Raw genomic sequence first — 19,661 nt, forward strand, 5'->3', positions numbered from 1 at the left:
GTGTGACTTTCCAGTTCCTCAGATGTGCTTTCAGTTGTTAAGCGAGTTGGTTTGAGCTAAGGGAAAAGACAAATAGTCTGAGAATGGAGAATCAGGCTTTTGCTTGGGGGGCCTTTATGATGATTACTCCATAACGGCATGGTAGAAAAATTTGCTGTGTGTCAACATTGAACTACCACAAGAAGAGGAATGTAATGCACCATGTTCATCATGCACCCAGAGCTCTCAGAACAAGGAGATTGTAAATAGGAAGAGGATTGACATCCTGGGTTAGTGTAGTGATGTCACAGTGCCATCCCTAGACCAATGCTCATGCTTATTGGGGGTAAGTTTATACTTTGTGCGGGGTTTATTCACTTTTCTTGAGGAGGAGGGATGCAGTAGGTACAGTGATGTGTTATGTTATGTTCTGCAGTAACGAGGCCGTGTAAGTGACCAGGCAGACTGTGTCTCAGTGCCATGGCAGTTGGGGCATTAAAGCTTATTCCCATTGTCTCTTTGTTTTGAGTTTGGGGGGTTTGTTTTGGTTTGGTTTTTTGTTTTTTGAAACGGAGTCTCAAGCTGTCACTCTGGATAGAGTTCCCTGGCGTCATAGCTCACAGCAACCTCAAACTCTTGGGCTCAGGCAATTCTTTTGCCTCAGCCTCCCAAGTAGCTGGGACTATAGGCACCTGCCACAACGCCCAGCTGTGTTTTGAGTTTCTGCCATGTCATTTTGTTTTGCATTTTGGGAGGAGAGATATTTTTCATTAGGGATGATTATTGCTAATGCATTTGATTCCAGAGGACGGGGGCCTCAGAGTGCAGGATGGGGTGCAGGGTAGTCCTTGCCTACTTCCATAAAGAGCTTATCACGCCTGTGGTGGGGAAGATACTCTGCTCTCCTGCTGGTTTCATAGGCCACCTCAGCTAGCATGTTCTGTCTCTTGTTGGGTGAGGTTTTCCTGAATTGTATCTATTCCCTAATTAAACTACATCCATACCCAAACAAAAGCTTCACTGTCTTCTGAACAGGTGGCACGTCTGCAGCTCTATGTTGTGGGTCTGTATTTTCTCCAGCCTTAAAGATCCTGCTCACACATATTGACATCCAGTCATATTCCTGGTCTGGTCTGGCCTGGCTGCCATCTGGTCCCTGCAGACTCCCAGTACCCTTTCTGCTGTGTCCTCAGGGCACAGGACTTACCTCTCTATCTAACCAAGCCCTTGCTTGGTTCTCCCTTGTGGGTTAGTGGCTTGTATCTGTCTCTGCCCCTCACTGTACTGTATGCCCATGAGAATTAGGTACTATTTCTGTCAAATATACAGGGACCATATATTATTTCTCTTTTGTACATGCTACTTAGTTTTTGTTGGTGTGTATGTGTGGCGTCTGGCACATGGACCTAAGATTACCAGCCTGAGTCTAAGAATTCCTCAGTTTGTGTGGGTAGGTCAAACAAAGCTATTTTTTTTTTCCTTTTTGAGACAAGGTCTCGCTCTGTTGCCTGCCTGGAGTGCAGTGGCATCGCTTCTTCACAGCTCACTGCAGTCTCAGGCTGGGCTCAAGCCTCCTGCCTCAGCCTCCTAAGTAGCTGGGACCACAGGTGCCGGCCACATCTGACCAAACAAAGCTTCTGAAAGCTCCCATTACATGACCTCATATTATCCTGGTCCTCTCATGGTGATTAGAAACTCTGATTGACACTTTAGATTGTTTTATTAAAAACCTAAGTAAACTGAGTTAAAGGCATTCTTTCAAAGGAGTTCTTGGTGGGAGATGGGGAACTATTCTGTTTGGTGCTTAGCGAAAATATTTTGAATTAATGCTTATCTGAACCAAGGAACAGGGAGTCAAAATGTACATCAGAGATTTATTCATTCATTCATTTGTTCAACAGACATTGAACTTGTTGAGTGCCTACTGTATGCCTTGTCTCTTGACCAGGTTTGCATTTTTAATGGCAAAGACACTACAGCTGTGCCACCCAAGAGCTCCCAGGCTATGGGGATATAGTGTGACCCTTAATGTAAATGAACCCAGACTCTGCACATCTCAGTCCTGTAGGCAGATTCTTCTACTTCCAGGCTGTCTAAAGCAAGCCTCTCATTTAGGACCCAATATAAAACCAAGAGGTGATTCGGAGGCCAGAACCTTGCAGAGGGGAGGTTCTGACCTCTTCAGGCATTTGACCTTCCTGGAGGCCATGCCAACTGCTTTTGGTCTCTGGATCTGGGCGGCAGAGAAACATGGCTCTCTGACCAGATTGTGACCCATTCCAAACACTTTCTTCCATCATCCCAGCAAGGATGGCGGGCGTGTATTATTCCTCCCTCAGCAGAACTGTAGCACAGTGCCAGCTATTGTCATCTGAACCTGAGAAACAGCCTCTCATCCTCCTGCTTAATTTCAGCCTGCTGTGTGCTGGTTTGGGTGGGTAAGGAACTGAACTGTTGGGGGTGGGGTGGGGCTCAGCCCTGGCACTCTGAAGAAGCAGCAATTTCCATAACAGTCGCCCTAAACCCTTTCCTTGTTGATCAGTTTGTTCCCTGAGGCCCATATACAACCGCCTCTTCAGGCAACCTGTTATTAAAGCCCCATTATCCAGGCGAGACAGACCTGGGAGAGGACTGATTACCTTGTCCCTGCTTTGTGTGTGACAAGTCAGCCCCAACCTTCCCTCACTCCCACACCCCCGCCTAGAAAGAGGAGGGTGAATCATGGTCTATTCAGTGTCACTCACAGGCACCTTTCCTCCTTCCCTTCATTAGGAGCACTTCTTATGCCGGGGCGGCCTATTGACTAAACTTCAGCCCCTGCCACTGCAAGCCCAGAGTCAAATATAAAAAGACAGCAGGGGCTGGAGAAATCAGAAAGAGGATTTACATGAAATCAAGGGTTTGCAGATGATCTTTGCAGATAGGGAGGAAAATGAAGCTTGTTCAGAAAGTAAGCAGCTGAATTCCTCACTCCATTCAGCCCTGGGTGGAAGCACCTGAGGGGCTGAGGGGGCTCCGGGCCCACTCAGAGGTGAACGGAGCCTCCTTGCATACAGCCTTCCGGCATTCTCTTTACTTTATCAGGCTTACTTTTAGACTGGGACTTCCCAAAGGACATTTGTCCGGGAGGCCATTGTGTCCTCGTCACCTGGTACAGTGACTGACACATAGTTGGAGTTCAGTAAATAAACAAATGAATCAAAACAATAGCTACTGTTTATTGGACTCTTGCTATATATTTCACATGAGCTGCTCATTTAATCTTCATTGCAACTGAACAAGAAAGCACCATTATGGCTGTTTCACAGATAGGTAAACAAAGACTCAAATAGGCTTTGTAAAATGCCGACACTCACACAGCCAATATATGGCATTGCTGGGATTTGAACCCAGGCTTACACCTGGGACTTTCTTACTCCACCAGCTCTCTCTGCAGAGCCTCCTGGGAAGGAATCTGGGGCAATCTCTGTAGCTGCCAGGGTGGGTGGAAGGAGGATGTGGAGGCCATCTCTATCACTGATTTAGCCTTGAGACTCCCTTGTTTAAATCGGAGGCTTTTTATGAGGCAAGTGGCTTTGTGGTAAATACCAACTAAGCTAATTCCAGCATATTTTCTTCCTGAGAGCCTGCCCTAGACCTCCCCAATGACTGGCTTTCTGTTCCATGCCCTAGGTTCCAGAGCTCCTGAAAATCATGGGTAATGATTCATACATGACCCAGAGTGCATCATAACTTCATGGGACAGTAGGGCCAGTTTTGATGCCCAAGCCCTTTCCGAGGCCAACCTTCTCCCTGAGAATCTATTAGTGTAGGCTTCCAAAGGTCAGGTAACTGCCATTCAGGGCAGTGAAGCCAAGTTTCATGTATTTCCTGCCACATATTAAAACAGCAGATAACTCTAGTGTGGCATCTCGGGTTGATCACGGGGTTCTTATCACCACAGAAAGTGTCAAGTTTTCATTGAAGTTGTTTTCCCTTTTTCTTTCCACTAGGATGTCTTCCATTTTCGTATAATTTTTTGTAAGAAGGACATCATCCAGCACCTGTCTTATGTTTGCAAATACAAATCCTTTCCTCAGTCTTCTGCCTTATACATCTATTTTACATATTGTGTTTTTAATGCACACAAGTTTTGAATAGCCACATCTGTCAATTTTGTAGTTTCTGAAACTTTCTCCAGCCCAAGATTTTAGAATAAGTGCTCATCAAGACTTTATTCTAGTTTTTTGATTCATGTAGCTTTTTAACATTTAACTCTACAATTCCACTTATAATTTATCTAGTTAGGTGGTTTGAGCTATGGATAAAATATTGTATTGCTTATAATTCAGCCCAGATATTTCAGCATAACCCAGCCCATGAGAGCCTCTGTAACAAAAGGAAAAGAAAGAAACAGCAACAAAATTGGACTATTTAGTTAATCTACTGAATGTTCATATTAAGAGGGGTGGGTACAAAGGAAAGACCCAAGAGACCCAAATGGTAAATCTAGCCATATTAGGGGATTCAAGTCAATAGACCCACTGTTCTTAAAGGAGGTCTCTACTACCTCACTCGTTTTGCCCTAGAAAGAGGGAAAGCAAGGGCCACAGAAGCTCTCCCTTAACAGCATAGAGGAGATTGTTAGAAACCCTGGCTATTCAAAGCTCACTTGTGTGCATTAAAAACATAATATGTAGAAATATATGCATAAGGCATCCTTAGTTTGGGTAAGACCCCATCCAGCCACACAGGTGAGGCTGGTTATTACTCCAGGGCAGGTGGCTTCCACTCTGAAAATCCTAATGAGTTTGAGGCTCTTGTAGAGTCTCCTGGAGATCATGGCCAAATCCAAGTCCAGAGATTAATCTTTAAACTATAAAATAGAGATAACAGATGTGTAATAATAAAGACTGAAAGATAGACAGCCAATAGAACAGATCGTCATTCCAAGCCAGTTAATTGTTCTCTGCTAGGGGGATCAGATAAAGTCAGGACTAAGGCAGAGGTTTAGAGATTAGTAAATATCCTTTTACTGGAATACATACTGCTTACTGGGCCAGCTCTGCCTCCTTCGGATTGTTAACACAGAATGCCTAAGTGAAGGAAGCAAGGATACATCAGCGTTCAGTGGCAAATGAGAATAAAATGCATGCTATATCTAGGCTCATTTTCCCTAATCAAAATTCAGAAGGTTTTCCCTGGATATGTTCTGTAATTATTTGCTTCATTTGGACATGTATCAGCCAAAAGTCTGTGGGGTGTTCCAAAGTAAAAAAGGAAAGGTGAATTTGGGTAAAACATCTCACAGCAGCAAATGTCCATTTCTTAGGTGGTGCACAGCCCTGGAGTGTGTGCCTGCCCCCTGTCTCAGACAGAGTGTCCTCTGGTTTTCACCTGAGCCTGCAGAGAGGGAACAACTAACTGCCAGAAAGATCACGTCCTGCTGTTTCTTCCCAGTTTGCTATTTGGGGCTCACACACTGGCTTTGGGTTCTCCTTGCCGCTGTTCTCTTCTACAAGGCCGACAACCAAAAGACTGTTTCATAACGGGAGACAACACCTCAGTGAATCATGCCTCATGGTGGATAGCATCTCGCATAAGGAAACAGTTTTCCCGTTCCCAGAATAGCATCAGGAGCCGAAGCGCCACGATAATGGCTTAATACCTAGTCATTACTTCTCCACCCCCAACTAAGTTCCTTCTCGCTAACACTAAAATGAATTAAATGTTCCAAACTCACAGTTTTAAAAGAAACCAAAAACAAACAGTGACAACCCAAACCCACTTAAAATATCAGTTTTTCAGACTCCGAGGTGCACAGGGAAGAAGCCAAACCGCTGGCTAGACACACACACACACACAACTACACTCAGGGAGCTGCAAATTCATGCGAGTCAAGAGTTGGATTTTTAGCCCAAGTGACGAGTACTAGTATTTTTGTACATCTTGTCAAATAAATACCAATCCTTGAGAAATGCTGACTTTTTTTTTTGAGATCTAGCTAATCCTGGCCATTTGTGGGTGAGTGTTGAAAACCTGAAATGTTAAAGAGAAGAAAAAAAGTACTTTCTCATAATGGTATCAAAAATATGGATGCAAACTAAAGGAGCTGCACTTAACCATTCAGTTGTTAACCAGATGCATCTGTGTAGCCTAAACCAGCCAGCCCAAACCCATCTCTCTGACTGGATTCTATGCCATCATCCTGATACAGGGTCATGGCCATAAAGTGTGGATTATGGAGTGTGCTTGGGACTTATTCTTAAAATCACTGTATTTCAGTAACATCACAGTCTCCAAAGGGTCAAAGAGCAGTTTCCTAAAAACAAGATCTTACCTGAATTTCTCTCAAAGCACATGCAGCATCTCCCTGAGGGAGCTGCAAGGGGAGGTTTGCACAGCTACCTGGTGAATTTGAAGCACCTGGAACCACCACCTTCCCCCCTCCAGTGGAGAGGACTTAATACATGTGGCTGGCCTTGGGCGTGTAAGATGGAGGCAAAGGAGCCCATGCCAGAGGTGATCATGAGGCTTGAGTGAGCTCTGTGCCGAGGACCAGGCCCCAAAGGTGCCAGCTCCATGCGTGGACACACCTGCTTCCCTGGGGTACTGATACAGCCCCCCTTCACATGACACTGTGGACTCTGAAAAAAGCTGCTGAGGAGTCCACTAAAGAAAGCGTGTGCTTGCTGAGGCTAATGACGTGCAAGAACAAACATTTGCCCTGGCGTTTAATTTTAAATGTTTAATTACAGCAAGATAAAAAATGATACCACAGCCAGGAGTCTGTGAAAAAAGAAAGCGCCTGCCATGTATAATATTCTTTCAAAGTCTACTTAGAAGTCTGAATATTGCATGATTCCAGAATGTAGGCACCACCCACCGCCCCAGCCCCACTCCACTGGGCAATGACAACTTTCATTGAAAACCTGTGAGCTAATGCAAACTGTGTGAAAAAATGTCTGTTTCCTTGTAGGGTTGAAGAAAGTTTTAAAACTTTATTTTGGTCCATATTTGGCTTATCTGAAGTCATCTCGGTGGTGCTGAAATATGACCACAAATTCATCGAGAACATCGGCTACGTTCTCTACGGCGTTTACAACGTCACAATGGTGGTTGTGCTGCTCAATATGCTGATAGCCATGATCAACAACTCCTATCAGGAAATCGAGGTAAGGCGGGTCCCTGGAAGATGCTCTCTGCCTTGGTCGAATTCGCATTGCTGTTTCAGCAACAAGGGGAATGACGTGAGGAAAGCTTGTGTTACCAAACGTGCAGCCAGAACAACGAACCCCAGGCCTTCTTCCTGGCAGCTTCGAAAGAGCTTCTGGTCAGTTTGCCACATGGCCCCACCACACAAAATGGCCCAACGATACCAGAAAGAATTGGGCTCATGAACACTCTTTCACATGTGTCCCCTCAGGACATTGTGCAGGTGACCCATGGCAACCAGAATGACTTTCAGCCCACAGTCCCCTTTTGCCTCTTGTCATTTGTTACGTACCTACTGTGTGCTGAACCTATGCTAGGCAATGATGGTAGAGTTCCTGCCCTCAAGGAACTCACAGTCTATCTGGTGAGCAAGGCAAATAGGACAGTCAACAAATCACAATGCCCAGAGGCCAGTACAGCCAGGGGCCTGGGGCTCAAAGCAAAGACAGTGATCGACCGTGGGTGCAGGGAGCTTCCTAAGGAGATGCTTGAAGACCATTTAAGATGAGAACAAGTTTGCCAGACAGATAAAGGAGTCAAGAGAATGTATTAGGAGGCAATTTATCAAAATGTAAAGCACAAAAACCATAAGCTATCAATTATAGCCTTGTTTTGAATAGCAAGAAATTAAAAACAAACTGAGCATTAGTAGGAATCTAGGCCAGGTGTGGTGACTCATGCCTATAATCCTAGCACTTCCAGGGACTGAGGCTGCAGGATCACTTGAGGCCAGCAGTTCAAGACCAACCTGAACAACATAGTGAGCCCCCTCCCATCTCTAATTTTTTTTTTTTTTTTACTTAGCCAAGCATAGTGGCACATGCCTATAGTCCCAGGTACTGGGGAGGCTGAGGCTATAGGCTCCCTTGAGCCCAGCAGTTGAGGCTACAGTGAGCTATGATCTTAATACTGCGTTCCAGCCTAGGCAACAGAGCAAGATCCTATCTATTAATAAAAAAATCTAACTAAATAGATTATGATGCATCTGAACAATGGGATAACATACATTTTTTTAATTTTTATTTTTTACTTTTATTATGTATTTTATATTTAGTTCAGGTTATTGTGAGGACACAACAACCAGGTCACAATTTTTGAATTTGTTAGGGACAGTCCCTTCTGGGATAGTGTAAAATTGTATAAAAAAGGATGAAGAGGTTCTCTGTGTGCTGATGGGGAAAGACCACCAAGTTATAGGGTTAGGAGTAAAAGAAAACTCAAGTTGTAGAACAATTCATACAGTGTACTCTGTCTTGTGTAAGAGAGAAAGGGAAGGGAGTGGACATTGGTTTGTGATTCTGTAAGAACTTGAAAAAGGGCAAACTTCCACAAGAAAGGTATCCCAGGGGCAGTTGTGGAGAAGTGGGGGTGAGAGCATGGTGGGTCCAATCCCTTTCTTTTTATCCTTTTTATGCTTTATAAGTCATGCTACGGTTTTACTTATTAAAAAAATAAATAAATAAGCTAAAACATAAAATAAAAGGCACTGACCCATTGACTCAACAAGTCCAATTCTAGGAACAGATCCATATGTGAATATGATCTTACATAAATGTTCATTAAAGGAAAAAAACTTCAAAGCAGCCCATCAATATCAGAATGTTCAGATAAACTGTCATATAGTCACACTTCAGATTAATTTATAGCATACCGTGTACATACTGAGAAAGACTTGCTTGTACTAACAGGGAGAAATCCCCAAGATACCATCAAGTGAAAAATGTAAGTTGTAGAAAATCACATACAGGTAAACCCCAGCTCCATCACCAGTGGAAACATACAGAAAGAAAAGGCAGAACAAAGAACTCCCAGGAGGCCACCCCACTCTGGACCGGGGCACTCTGCGGGGAAGGGAGAGGAGAGAGGGGATTCCAAACGGGACTTCCACATTTCCTTGGTACACCTCTGTCCTTAAATTACAAAACATTTGTGTATTTCTCATATAGACAAAAAATAAAGATCCCCGTGTACTAGTTTGCTGGGCCTTTCATTAAAAACACCACAGACTGTGTGCCTTAAGCATCGGAAATTAATTTCCTCATCCTTCTAGAGGCTACAAGTCCAAGATCAACAGGTGGGTTTCTCCTGAGGCCTCTCTGTTTAGCTTACAGATGGCCGCCTTCTGCTACGTCCTCACATGTCCTTCCCACCAGGGTCCCAAGCTCTCTGACTTCTTTTGACCTTACCCCCCCCTTTAAAGGCTCCATCTCCAAACGCTGTCACATTCTAAGGTACTGTGGGGTAAAGCTTCAACACTGAATATTAGGGGAAAACACTTTAGGCCCTGACGCCCCACCACAAAGAGCACTCTGAGCTGTGGGACCAGCATATGCCAGGACAGGACGGAGTAAACAGTGTGGTGTGTCTGGTGCCCCAAGAGAGCAGGTGGAACAGGGGAAAGCAGCAGGAGGTGAGGGGAGAGGTGAGCTGGCCGCCCCTCTACCCCAGGAAGATGAGCACTTCTTGGATGGACAAATAACATTCGTATTTTAATGCATTTTACGTATTTGGTCACCTAGATGGGATAATGAGCTGTAGGTCACTAGTCTCCCTTGGCCTTCTGGGCCTGTTTCCCCACACTTAAAGAAAACCAGATGGAGCCCGGAGTAGCAGTCTCTGTACCACTCCCCACCCCCGGGAAGTCAGCCACATCCTGGGCTCTGAACTGCTTCCCTGGCAGGTGAGAGCCCAGGGCCCCTGCAACCTCCCTGGAGCATGGGAGGTTCTACTGGGAAATGCCAGGTGTTCACAATCATGGTGAGCTGTCAAGTAAATGTCTATAAGTCTTACCATGAGAATGCCGATTTTTCGCTCCATAGACCTTAAGCACCTACTGACTAAATCCACAGACTTGCCTGCGCCTGCCCCCTCCCGCCGCCCCGGCATGTGCCCTGCTGGGCAGGAGAGGTCATCTCCAGCGGGCAGCCACCGTGGCCACTCTCTTCCCTCCGGTCTGCCGCCTCCCTGGGAGCTGCCACTGCACATTACCCCTCCCTCTCTACCTAAGCCTTCCTGTCAGCATTTAAATAAGTCTCTTGATCTTTAAAGGAAAAAACCAAAGTAACTATAAAAAATCCTCCTTCTATCTCACTTTCCAGCTCTCAACCTCTTTCTCCCCAGCCCTCTCCTGCCTGCCTTCTCAGAGTTATTTAGGCTTCTCGGGGCCTCCTCTGCCAGTTTTGGCCTACTGATTCTCCACCCCCACCCACCTGCAATTGACCTGGTTAAGATACAGCTGATAAGGGGGTTTGAGCCCAGCCCTGTCTGATTCCACATCCCAGGCCTCTTTCCTAGCCTCAAATTGCCCCCTAGGATAGAGGTCTGAGGAGCTGGCTATAGAAAAGTGGGCTGCCTCTCAGGGACCCGCTCAGCACTCTCTGGCATGGACATGATGAGCTCAGAAGGATCACAGGGTTAAATCTAACCCTTGGGATCCACCCAAGAGGAGAACATGACTGGCTTACTTCCTACAAACCACAGTCATCTTGAATTACATATGCCAGACATCTTAACATCTTCCCTGGCTGCACTTTAATAACAAATAGACTTTTGCTTTTTTGAGACAGAGTCTCACTCCATTGCCCTGGAGTAGAGTGCTGTGGTATCATAGCTCACAGCAACCTCAAACTCTAGGCTCAAGGGACCTTTCTGCCTCAGCCTCCCGAGTAGCTGGGACTACAATTAGCCACAATGCCTGGCTAATTTTTCTATTTTTGGTAGAGACAGGGTCTTACTCTTGCTCAGGCTGGTCTTGAACTCCTGAGTTCAGGCAGTACACTCAGCTCGGTCTCCTGAGTGGGAGTTAGGACTACAGAATGCTAGGATTACAGGTGTGAGCCACCGCACCCTGCTAGAAATAGACTTTCTAATAAATAACACTGTGTGTCCAATATGCTAGTCACTAGGCGTATCAAGCACTTAAAATGTGCATACCAAGCACTTAAGTGAGTCCAAATTGAGAGGTGCTGTAAGTGTAAAATTCATGCTGCATTTTAGTATGAAAGGAGCATAGTAAGCTATCACAGTATCATTTTATAATGATTACATATTGAACTGATGACACTTTAGATTTATTGAATTCAATAAAACATGTCACTGAAATTAATTTCACCTGTTCCCTTTTACTTTTTATAATGGGACTAGAAGAAAATTTAACCTTGCCCATGGGGCTCCCCCTTTGTGGTCCACACTGTATTTCTACTGGGCAGCACATCTGTGAAAGATTAATAAATACCTTAACGCAGTGGTGATTAATGATCAGCTGGCAGAGGTAGAAAAATTAACAGATAACTTGTTTAAGAGGCAGTGAGGAAAATTCTCCGGTTAACTGCAGGTGGAGAATGTTAATGAACATACCCAGTGGAGAACAAGGGAAGTGGGTGTGAACTGGCTGCGGTGATCCCCAACGAGTTAGGTGAGAGACTGTAGAGAGACTGGCACACAGGGTTTGAGTGAGAGCAAACTCCTCTTCTCTGTGCCATCTGGAGAGAGAGAGAATGTCCACAAAGTCCTGCTTAGAAATCTGTTCCCAGAATTTGCAGGTTGTACCTCTGCTGCTCAGATGGAGCTCCCTTGTGAAATCATGGCCTTTGATGGTGGGTTGTTGTTTCCTTTGTTCCGCAGGAGGACGCAGATGTGGAATGGAAATTTGCCCGAGCAAAACTCTGGCTGTCTTACTTTGATGAAGGAAGAACTCTACCTGCTCCTTTTAACCTAGTGCCAAGTCCTAAATCATTTTATTATCTCATAATGAGAATCAAGATGTGCCTCATAAAACTCTGCAAATCTAAGGCCAAAAGCTGTGAAAATGACCTTGAAATGGGCATGCTGAATTCCAAATTCAGGGTAGGTAGCATGTGGCTTATGGGGCAAGAGAAGCCAACAGGTGGGCAGAAGAACTTGAGTGCATTTGGCTCAGATGCCTGCTCTATTACAAGGGGAGCCAGGAGCCGGGAGGGGCCCTTGCATTTTAACATCAGCTGGGCACATCTGCCAAGCTCCATCACCAACAGAGGCTGCTGGTGGGAACTCCCATTTGCAGTTCCTTGGAACTGCTGGGGACTTAGCAAGCTGCCTGGCTCAGCTGTGACCGCAGTAAAAACTCCTAAGTGGACTTGGAAGTGGAATAGCTTTTCCCAGAAAGTATCTGGAGGATGACCTCTGAGTAAATGGGCCCCTGCCCACTGTCTGCCCCTCCTGGAGACTATCAGTGTTTATTATATTAAAACCTCTAAGGAGTCCTGGAGGCAAGACACCTGCATAACTTTAACTCACCCTTCCCAAACCAATTGACCAAGTGATACCCTGTAAGCACGTTAACATCCGGCAGAACCTTCCAGGGAAGAGTGCTCTAGGAAGTCAAGCAGCAGTGGGTAAAATGGGCCTTCAGAAGGTCTGCGTGGCGACAGCAGGTGTGGGCTTACCGCTGAAGTCTTACCATGTATGTCAGTTGTATATATGTACTTTCCCCCCAGAAGACGCGCTACCAGGCTGGCATGAGGAATTCTGAAAACCTGACAGCAAATAACACTTTCAGCAAACCCACCAGATATCAGGTAAACACCCCTTTCCCAAGCATGGGCAAAGGTAGATGCCACAAAGACAGGGACTTAGTCCCATGGTTGTGTCATCCCCCCAGACTATGGCTTCATTCCTTCCTTTAGTGAACATTTTTTGAGCCCCTCTTCTATGCCAGGCAAGGTGCTGCCAACTAGGGATAGACATGGCTCCTACTTTAGTGACAACTTGACCCCAGGGAGAGAGAGAGAGAATGAATAGGTAAATATACAGATAAATGTATGACTTCAAATTAATAACAGTCCCAAGAAGAAAACAATAGGATTCAAAAACAGAAAAAATATGGAGTCCTTGCTTAATCAAACACGGTTATCAGAGAGGGAGGACAGTTAGCCAGACATCTGGAACCAGCAGGTAGCCTGCTCTTCCAGGCAGAGACAGAGCATCATCAAAGGCTGCAGGGGGAGGTGGGCAGGTCCGGAATAGCTGGACCCCAGCCTGCAGGGGAGAGCTGAGGGAGAGGAGGTCAGAAGGGAGTCAGGGCCAGCCCACATCAGGGTGTGGACTGTATCCTTTCTAAGTTGTCTAGGAAGATGGGGGAAGGGATAACGTTGCAAGGGGGAGAAGAGATGATAAAATTGCATCCCTGCTTTAAGAAGACCACCTGACTGCCATAAGGAGAGGAGACGAGTAGGGATAAGAGTGGAAGCAGAGAGGCCAGTGAGGAGGATGTGACAGTCACTCAAGCAGAAGGGATGGTGGCTTGGATTGGGTGTGAGTGGGCGATGGAGGAAAGCAGAGAGGCAGTGTGTGTTCCAGATGGATAGCCAACAAGATCTGGTGCCAGGGTGCCTATGAGGGAGGGGGACACAGCACTTAGTGTGACTCCCAGGTGTGTGTCGTAAGCAACCAGGTGGGTTTTCAGAGAGCATCTGACCTAGGACTGACATCCTGCTAAGTCTGTTGTTATGAAATTGAGAAAAAGACCTTTTATGCTGCAATCCTCACATGGAAATGAATGCCAAATCTGTGTCAGTTTGAGTCAGCTCCTGAGCCAGTGATAAATAGTACCTGCAGATTATTGATTATGAAGTGCAGGCCATTCTTTTCCTGCCTTCCACCTCTCTGTGATCAGCAGTTTTATCCCTGCTGGGTCATTTCTTATCAGATACAAATGTGAAGCTGTCCCAAGCATTCTTTTGGGTGCAGATGAAAGGTCCCTGGTGCCATCTTCCCAAAGGGAGCTATTACAGACCTAGTATCTCCAAACTTAGGTCTCTAATTGAATCTCTCCAGCCACATTTCAGAAGCCAGATATGTAGTTAGGACTATTTAATTATACAATTAGGAACCAGCTCATCCCTCAAAGAGCTTATAGTTTTATCAGATGACATAGGCTAAAAATTGGCAAAGGGCAAATCTGCATTTAATCGTGCACAAAATTGGGACTAACCAATTTGATCTGCTTTGAGCTATTTTACAAGCCAAATCCTTTGCTCAGTGGCAGAATTTCTATTTCTCAGCTTCTCAGAGGGAAGAATAGATTATCTGTGTTACAGAAAACATAGAAATCCCCGACGGGTTAGAGCCAGATCTCTTCTGGGTTTGGGGCAGAAGCAAGTCCTGAGATAGAGGAAGGCTGAGTGTGTGTGTCTCTGTCCTGACCCAGAACCTCCCTGTCCTCTGGGAAGGAGGCGCAGCCCTGTGCCTGTCTTCCACCCTCATCAGCTGAGTTCCCTTTGCCTTCAATCTCCCTGTGACTTCCTGCTCTGATTACAGAGATTGATTTTTTGCTGCTTCAGGCTACTGATGACTTTGGAAAGCTTTGCTCACCTTGTATTTTGCGAATTCACAGCTAAAAGCCTGGGGCTATTTATTCAAATAATTGTCACAGAAAGCAGGAAAGAAAAACTGGCTAAGAGGCCTCAGAGTGAAAGAGCTGGGAGCACCCTGCTTTACATGCTGGCCCGTCCCTCAACCTGCTATGCCAAGTCTTGGCATCTTCCTGAGCCATTATCTGCTCATGACGGGAGTAAACCTTGATAGGACACCAAAAGACAGCTGGGGACGGACTGCACACTAGCCCAGGGCAGCCAGTCTCATCATGTTCCTGGGAGAGGGGTGCTATGCATACCCCATTTCACAGGTGAGGGAACTGAGCCTCAGGGCCTGAGGCTGCCCAGCTAGTCAAACTGCAATGCTCTGGCTGAGAAGGCCACTCCTCTCTCACCACATCACACTGCCCAGCACCTTCCCAGTGCTGCACCAGAGGCTTCCTCTTCCCCAGGACCTGTCTTGCCTGTGTCTCACAACCACTAGGAAGGGATCTACCTGAGCCCTCCAAGCCCACAGGGCGAAGCACTTGCACATATCTGCTGGCAGCAGGCCAGGCAAAGGACAGACGGAAGCAGGGATCTGAGCATGGCTCCTCTGTTTCCCGGGCCCACTCTGACCTGCTAAGTTGTAAAGCAGTGTCCAAGTGCAGAGAACAGGAGGAGCCTGATAACTCCCTCTCTCACCGTCCGAGCCCCATGGAGACCTGCTGTCTCCCCAGCACCATCAGCCTCTCTCACCGCCCTGATCCTGAGAAACCCCAGCGTTCCCAAGACAACAAAAACACACACACACAATTAGTTAGTAGCTTGTTTCCTTTTTTCTCTTCATTGGATCTCTTAATTGTGCGAATTTCAGGTGTTTATTTTAATATTGTCAGTCGTTCCACTTTTTCAAGCCCTTTCCAGTAAGACAGTCCTTCAGACCTCAGAGGCTCTCTGTGCTTTCCATAGGCTCCAATTTATATTACTGTTTGCTATTGCAATGTCTTCTCCAATCTGAGCTCTGTGGACATGAAACCAAACATGGGACAAAGATAGCCGCAGTTCCCCTCCTCTCAAAGCTCCCTGTGACTGGTTCAAGATCCCATGCATCCACTTATCAGGGCAGGGGGTCCACGGACCCATATACTCACTCCCTAAGAGGTAATCTCTTCATGGGCAAAGCAAACAACCATATCCCAAATAAACCATAGAGTCTAGGCACAACCCATTGTTCAAATAAGCCCCAATGATTATGTTGCAATAACCCCCAAAGCCAGTGGGAATCTTCTTTTTCACTTTCTAGATGGCCTTTACTGCAGAGAACAAAGCAAATAAGATAAACAACTTGCCACTGGTTATTTCTTTTGTTCTGGTGCCTCATAAACTCCAGTTTAACCTATGACTCCTCCTATGATCCATTTTGTCCACTCTCTTCCGAGTGGCCTCCAATCTCTGTTTCCTAGGCAGCAATGCTGCTTCCCTCTGGACTCACTGGCTGGCCATCTCCAGTGTGCAGTGTGTGCTCTGTCCTTGTCTGTGCCCTAGGCAGCTGCCCAAGCCGCCAAGAAAGAAGTGTCTCTCCCATGGAAAGACCTTCTATGTTCCCCTCCACCACCAGCAGCCAGAGCCCATCTGGGCTGGGGGACTATGTGTCCCCCTCCCTGGATGCGAGTGTCCACATGACTACCATCCCTTACCTTGTGCATCCATTTCCATTCACTTGAGTGTGGTTTTTGCCTGAGTAATAGTGCTAAATATACTCAACTCTTGTACTTGCTAAATGTATGGGGACAGGGTGGAGAGTTGCCACCACTAGGGACATATTAATGTCGGGAAAGCTTATTATCTTCACGAAGTGAAAGGACTCTGGAAGACAGCAAGGCGGTATGTATGGCAAACTCAGCACAAAAGAACATGCTGTTCCCCCACGTAGTAAAGGAAGAGAGACTTTCAGTGTCTTTTCTGAAAACAGCTATCCTCTGGGGCATCCAGATTAAATAGAGCTTTGGGGCATTTTCCTGACCATTTTGGACTTTCTGGCAGCAGGACTGGCTCTTGCAGACACCAAGTTGTCTGACCTGCCCCCAGAAGGGAAGCTAGGTCCCCATGAGGGATAAGTCTCTAGAACGGGCAGGTAGTCACACTGCTCGTCCTGAAGGTCCCTGTCACTTCGGGGAGTGATGTGGAGGTGAGGAGGAAGGTTGCAGGGCCCTGCACATCTGCGATGCTCATCCGATTCTGCTTCCACATGAAGCCTTTATGATCCTGTGTGTGATGAGGGCTGAAACACAAATCCTTGCTTTTCCCAAAACCCTGTGAGCCCTGGGTCTACACCAGCCTTGGTGGAGGTCATACATGCCAGTGGGACAAGAGTTTTTATGCCAGTGCCAGACCAGGGGCCCTCTTACCAGGGGTAACCCTGGATGAGGTCATCTGTCCTCTGAAATTTACTGGGGCTTCCTCCAGAGACTTGGCCCCCAGAAGCAGCCCCCAAACCCTTGGACTACTGGAAGCCAGTTTCCTGCCTTGTAGTTCCTGAACCATCTGGTACTTAACCTCTTTCTGAATGAAGCTCAGATAAAGCCCCAGCTTCGGTTCTATGAGGTTAAATCTCAGATCTGCCACTTCCCGGCTGTGTGACCTTGGAGAAGTCGCTTTGTTCTCCCGTTGTCCTCATCTGCAAATGGAGGACCACACTTACCTCACTGAGTTCCTGGGAGGATTCAGTGAGATCATTTTTGCCAAAAAGTTTATAAACAATCCTGGTCTATAAGAAACACTCAGGATGCTTATTTCTTTTTCATCCTTCTCCCTTCTTCCTTGAGGCTACTATTCTTTGAAGGAGGCTCTGGCAAACAGGTTCTCACCTAGTCAAACAAGTGGGGTTTGAGGGCACAGTTTTGCATAATAGTGAACATACACTAGGGGATGTTTTACGTATACAGCATGAACACTAAGCAGGAAAGAGTGTGGTGCTGCTGGGCCTGCAAAGGATTTTTTAAAGCACTATTTCACCTCCAGTCTCTGGCCCATCACTTTACACAAATATTAAGGTTCTTTAATTGATAGATCCAGAAACTGAGGAACCCGTAATTCACTAGATCCCTTTAACCTGTGTCAGCCTAAATGTTTGCAGTAGAAGAACTTCTAAATTTCTTATTCAGTAAGAACGACAGATAGCTAGGTATTGGGGGGGAGTGTTTTGTTTTGTTTTACTTTTTTTGTTTTTTCATGAGAACTAATTCAGGAAACAAAAGTTTTTGTTTTGTTTTTTCAATTCAATGTGATAGAGCATTATTGAGTCTTACGAAAAGATAACCTGCCTTGTTGACTATGAGAACTCCATGAGGAAGGCAGCACTGCCTTAACCATGACTGTGACAGGCCTCAGGCCTCTCTGAGAAAGCCAGCAGGAAGGCAGCTTGCTTTTTAGCTGGTCGGTTTGAAATTAGATCACAACTCAAGCCACAGGGTCAACTGGACACAAGACCCAAGGTGAAGGGGGAGCACGCTGGCTGAATGGGCTCGATCAGGCAAAGTCCTGGAATCACAGGCCAGGGGGATGCCTCTTTAGCAAGGTCTTTGCCATGAGAGGTGTGGAGAGAACGTTTGGTGGTGATGATGATTGAATTGTCCAGCTCTTGGCATCCAGTTTGCTTCCTATTTACTTGCAAGAAGCTTTTCCTGAGTCCACAAAGTCAGAGAGAATTTAGCAACCTGCTTGATGTCACACAGAGAAGCCAGGGACAGAATTCAGGTCCCTTCGGGTTTCTGCTTGGTCCTCAGATGCCAGCAGGTGAGCAAGTCTCAGGAAGGGAGGGGGAGCAGGGACATCCCTTCCCCTTGTCCGTGCTGCTCATCTCTCACAGATTCGGAAGTCCCAACCACCAGAGTATTTTTAAATCCTGTGATTTCGCAGGAACCCTGGAATGACTAGCTGGCAAAATCCAAAGTTCACCTCCTGCAGTCTTTCCTACACTTGGCTCTATTCTTGGTGTCTCCTAAGTGTTTATCATGCCTCACTTGCTTAAAGAATACAGTATCTGCATAATAAACGGAGCATGAGGGCCAAATCCTTCTTCTCCACCGGGACTCTGGCAGCGCGGTGTCAGGCCTGTGGGATTTCATGGAAAGTGACATCTCTGCAAAACCTGCGGAGGCCCAGTTATACTCATGCCTGCTTCCTATAGGAATTTTCCAGGGTAAAATGTCCTTGTCCTCCAAGCCTGGTCCTGACTTCCGATCTAAGCAGGTTTTCTCTCATGAAGGGCACACCAATCACTGTCCCCTCCAAGGGAGGAGGTTCCACCTGGGCTGGGCCTCTAAACCCTCCCAGGCCTTCCCCCGTGAAGTAGAACTGAGGGCCAGGGAAGAGCAGGCACTGGTCAGGGCAGAGTCAAGCCGATACCCCTCAGGCAGCACCGTGGATCTGCCTGCTTGGCTCAGCTTCCTGGCACTGAGAGGTGTCCTTCTAACACTCTGGGGTCAGGTCAGGTGGACACTGAATCCTGGAGGGAGGTTAAACAGAGGCAGGGCTCCCCTGCCGAGAAAGGCGTAGGTGTGAAGGGACTCTGGGAGGGAGGAGGTCACGACACGGTGTGCAGGCTGCCTCCACACTAGGCCGGGCCGGTCTGATCCCTGCCTTGCTTCACATTCCAGAAAATCATGAAACGGCTCATAAAAAGATATGTCCTGAAGGCCCAGGTGGACAGAGAAAACGACGAAGTCAATGAAGGTAAGTGATCTCCGCTGACGTAATGCCCAAACAGCTTCTGCGGCCAGAAGTCAGACGTGGGTGTCAGAGTGCTGGGCTTGTGGTGCTGTCAGGGCACCGGGTTCCTCTCTGCAGGCTCTAGGGCTTCCTGGATCATTCAGGTGTCAGCAGAATCCATGTACCTGTCCACAGGGCATGGGGTTGCAGGCCTGTCTCCCTCTCCCTGCTGGCCACAGCTCTAGCCTGGGGGCCGCCCCCGAGTCTGAGCAGATAGCTCTCCCATCGCAGAGCGGCAGCAGGCAGCAGACCCAGCTGCCCCTTCTTTTGTCTTCTGTCATCCCATCTCTCTGACCCACTCCTCTGCCTTCATCCTCCACTCTTAAGGACTCATGTGACCAATCTAGGTTCTGCCATGATAATCCAGAACAGTCTCCCTATTTT

The 19,661-nt window shown here is 46.7% G+C and overlaps 1 protein-coding gene across 3 annotated transcripts in view; it reads left to right on the plus strand.

Annotated features, from left to right (window-relative positions):
• TRPC7 (transient receptor potential cation channel subfamily C member 7) overlaps positions 1-19,661 on the plus strand; it is a 140,355-nt gene that overhangs the window by 118,625 nt on the left and 2,069 nt on the right. For all 3 annotated transcript variants that reach the window (XM_003782167.1, XM_003782169.1, XM_003782168.1), the window contains 4 exons: positions 6,938-7,133; positions 11,797-12,018; positions 12,648-12,728; positions 19,166-19,241. In XM_003782167.1, coding sequence (XP_003782215.1) covers positions 6,938-7,133; positions 11,797-12,018; positions 12,648-12,728; positions 19,166-19,241 — 575 coding nt within the window. The remainder of the gene's footprint in view (positions 1-6,937; positions 7,134-11,796; positions 12,019-12,647; positions 12,729-19,165; positions 19,242-19,661) is intronic.

The sequence above is a fragment of the Otolemur garnettii genome, unplaced genomic scaffold (assembly GCF_000181295.1).
Source record: "Otolemur garnettii isolate 467f Iridium unplaced genomic scaffold, OtoGar3 scaffold00003, whole genome shotgun sequence".
Taxonomy (NCBI): domain Eukaryota; kingdom Metazoa; phylum Chordata; class Mammalia; order Primates; family Galagidae; genus Otolemur; species Otolemur garnettii.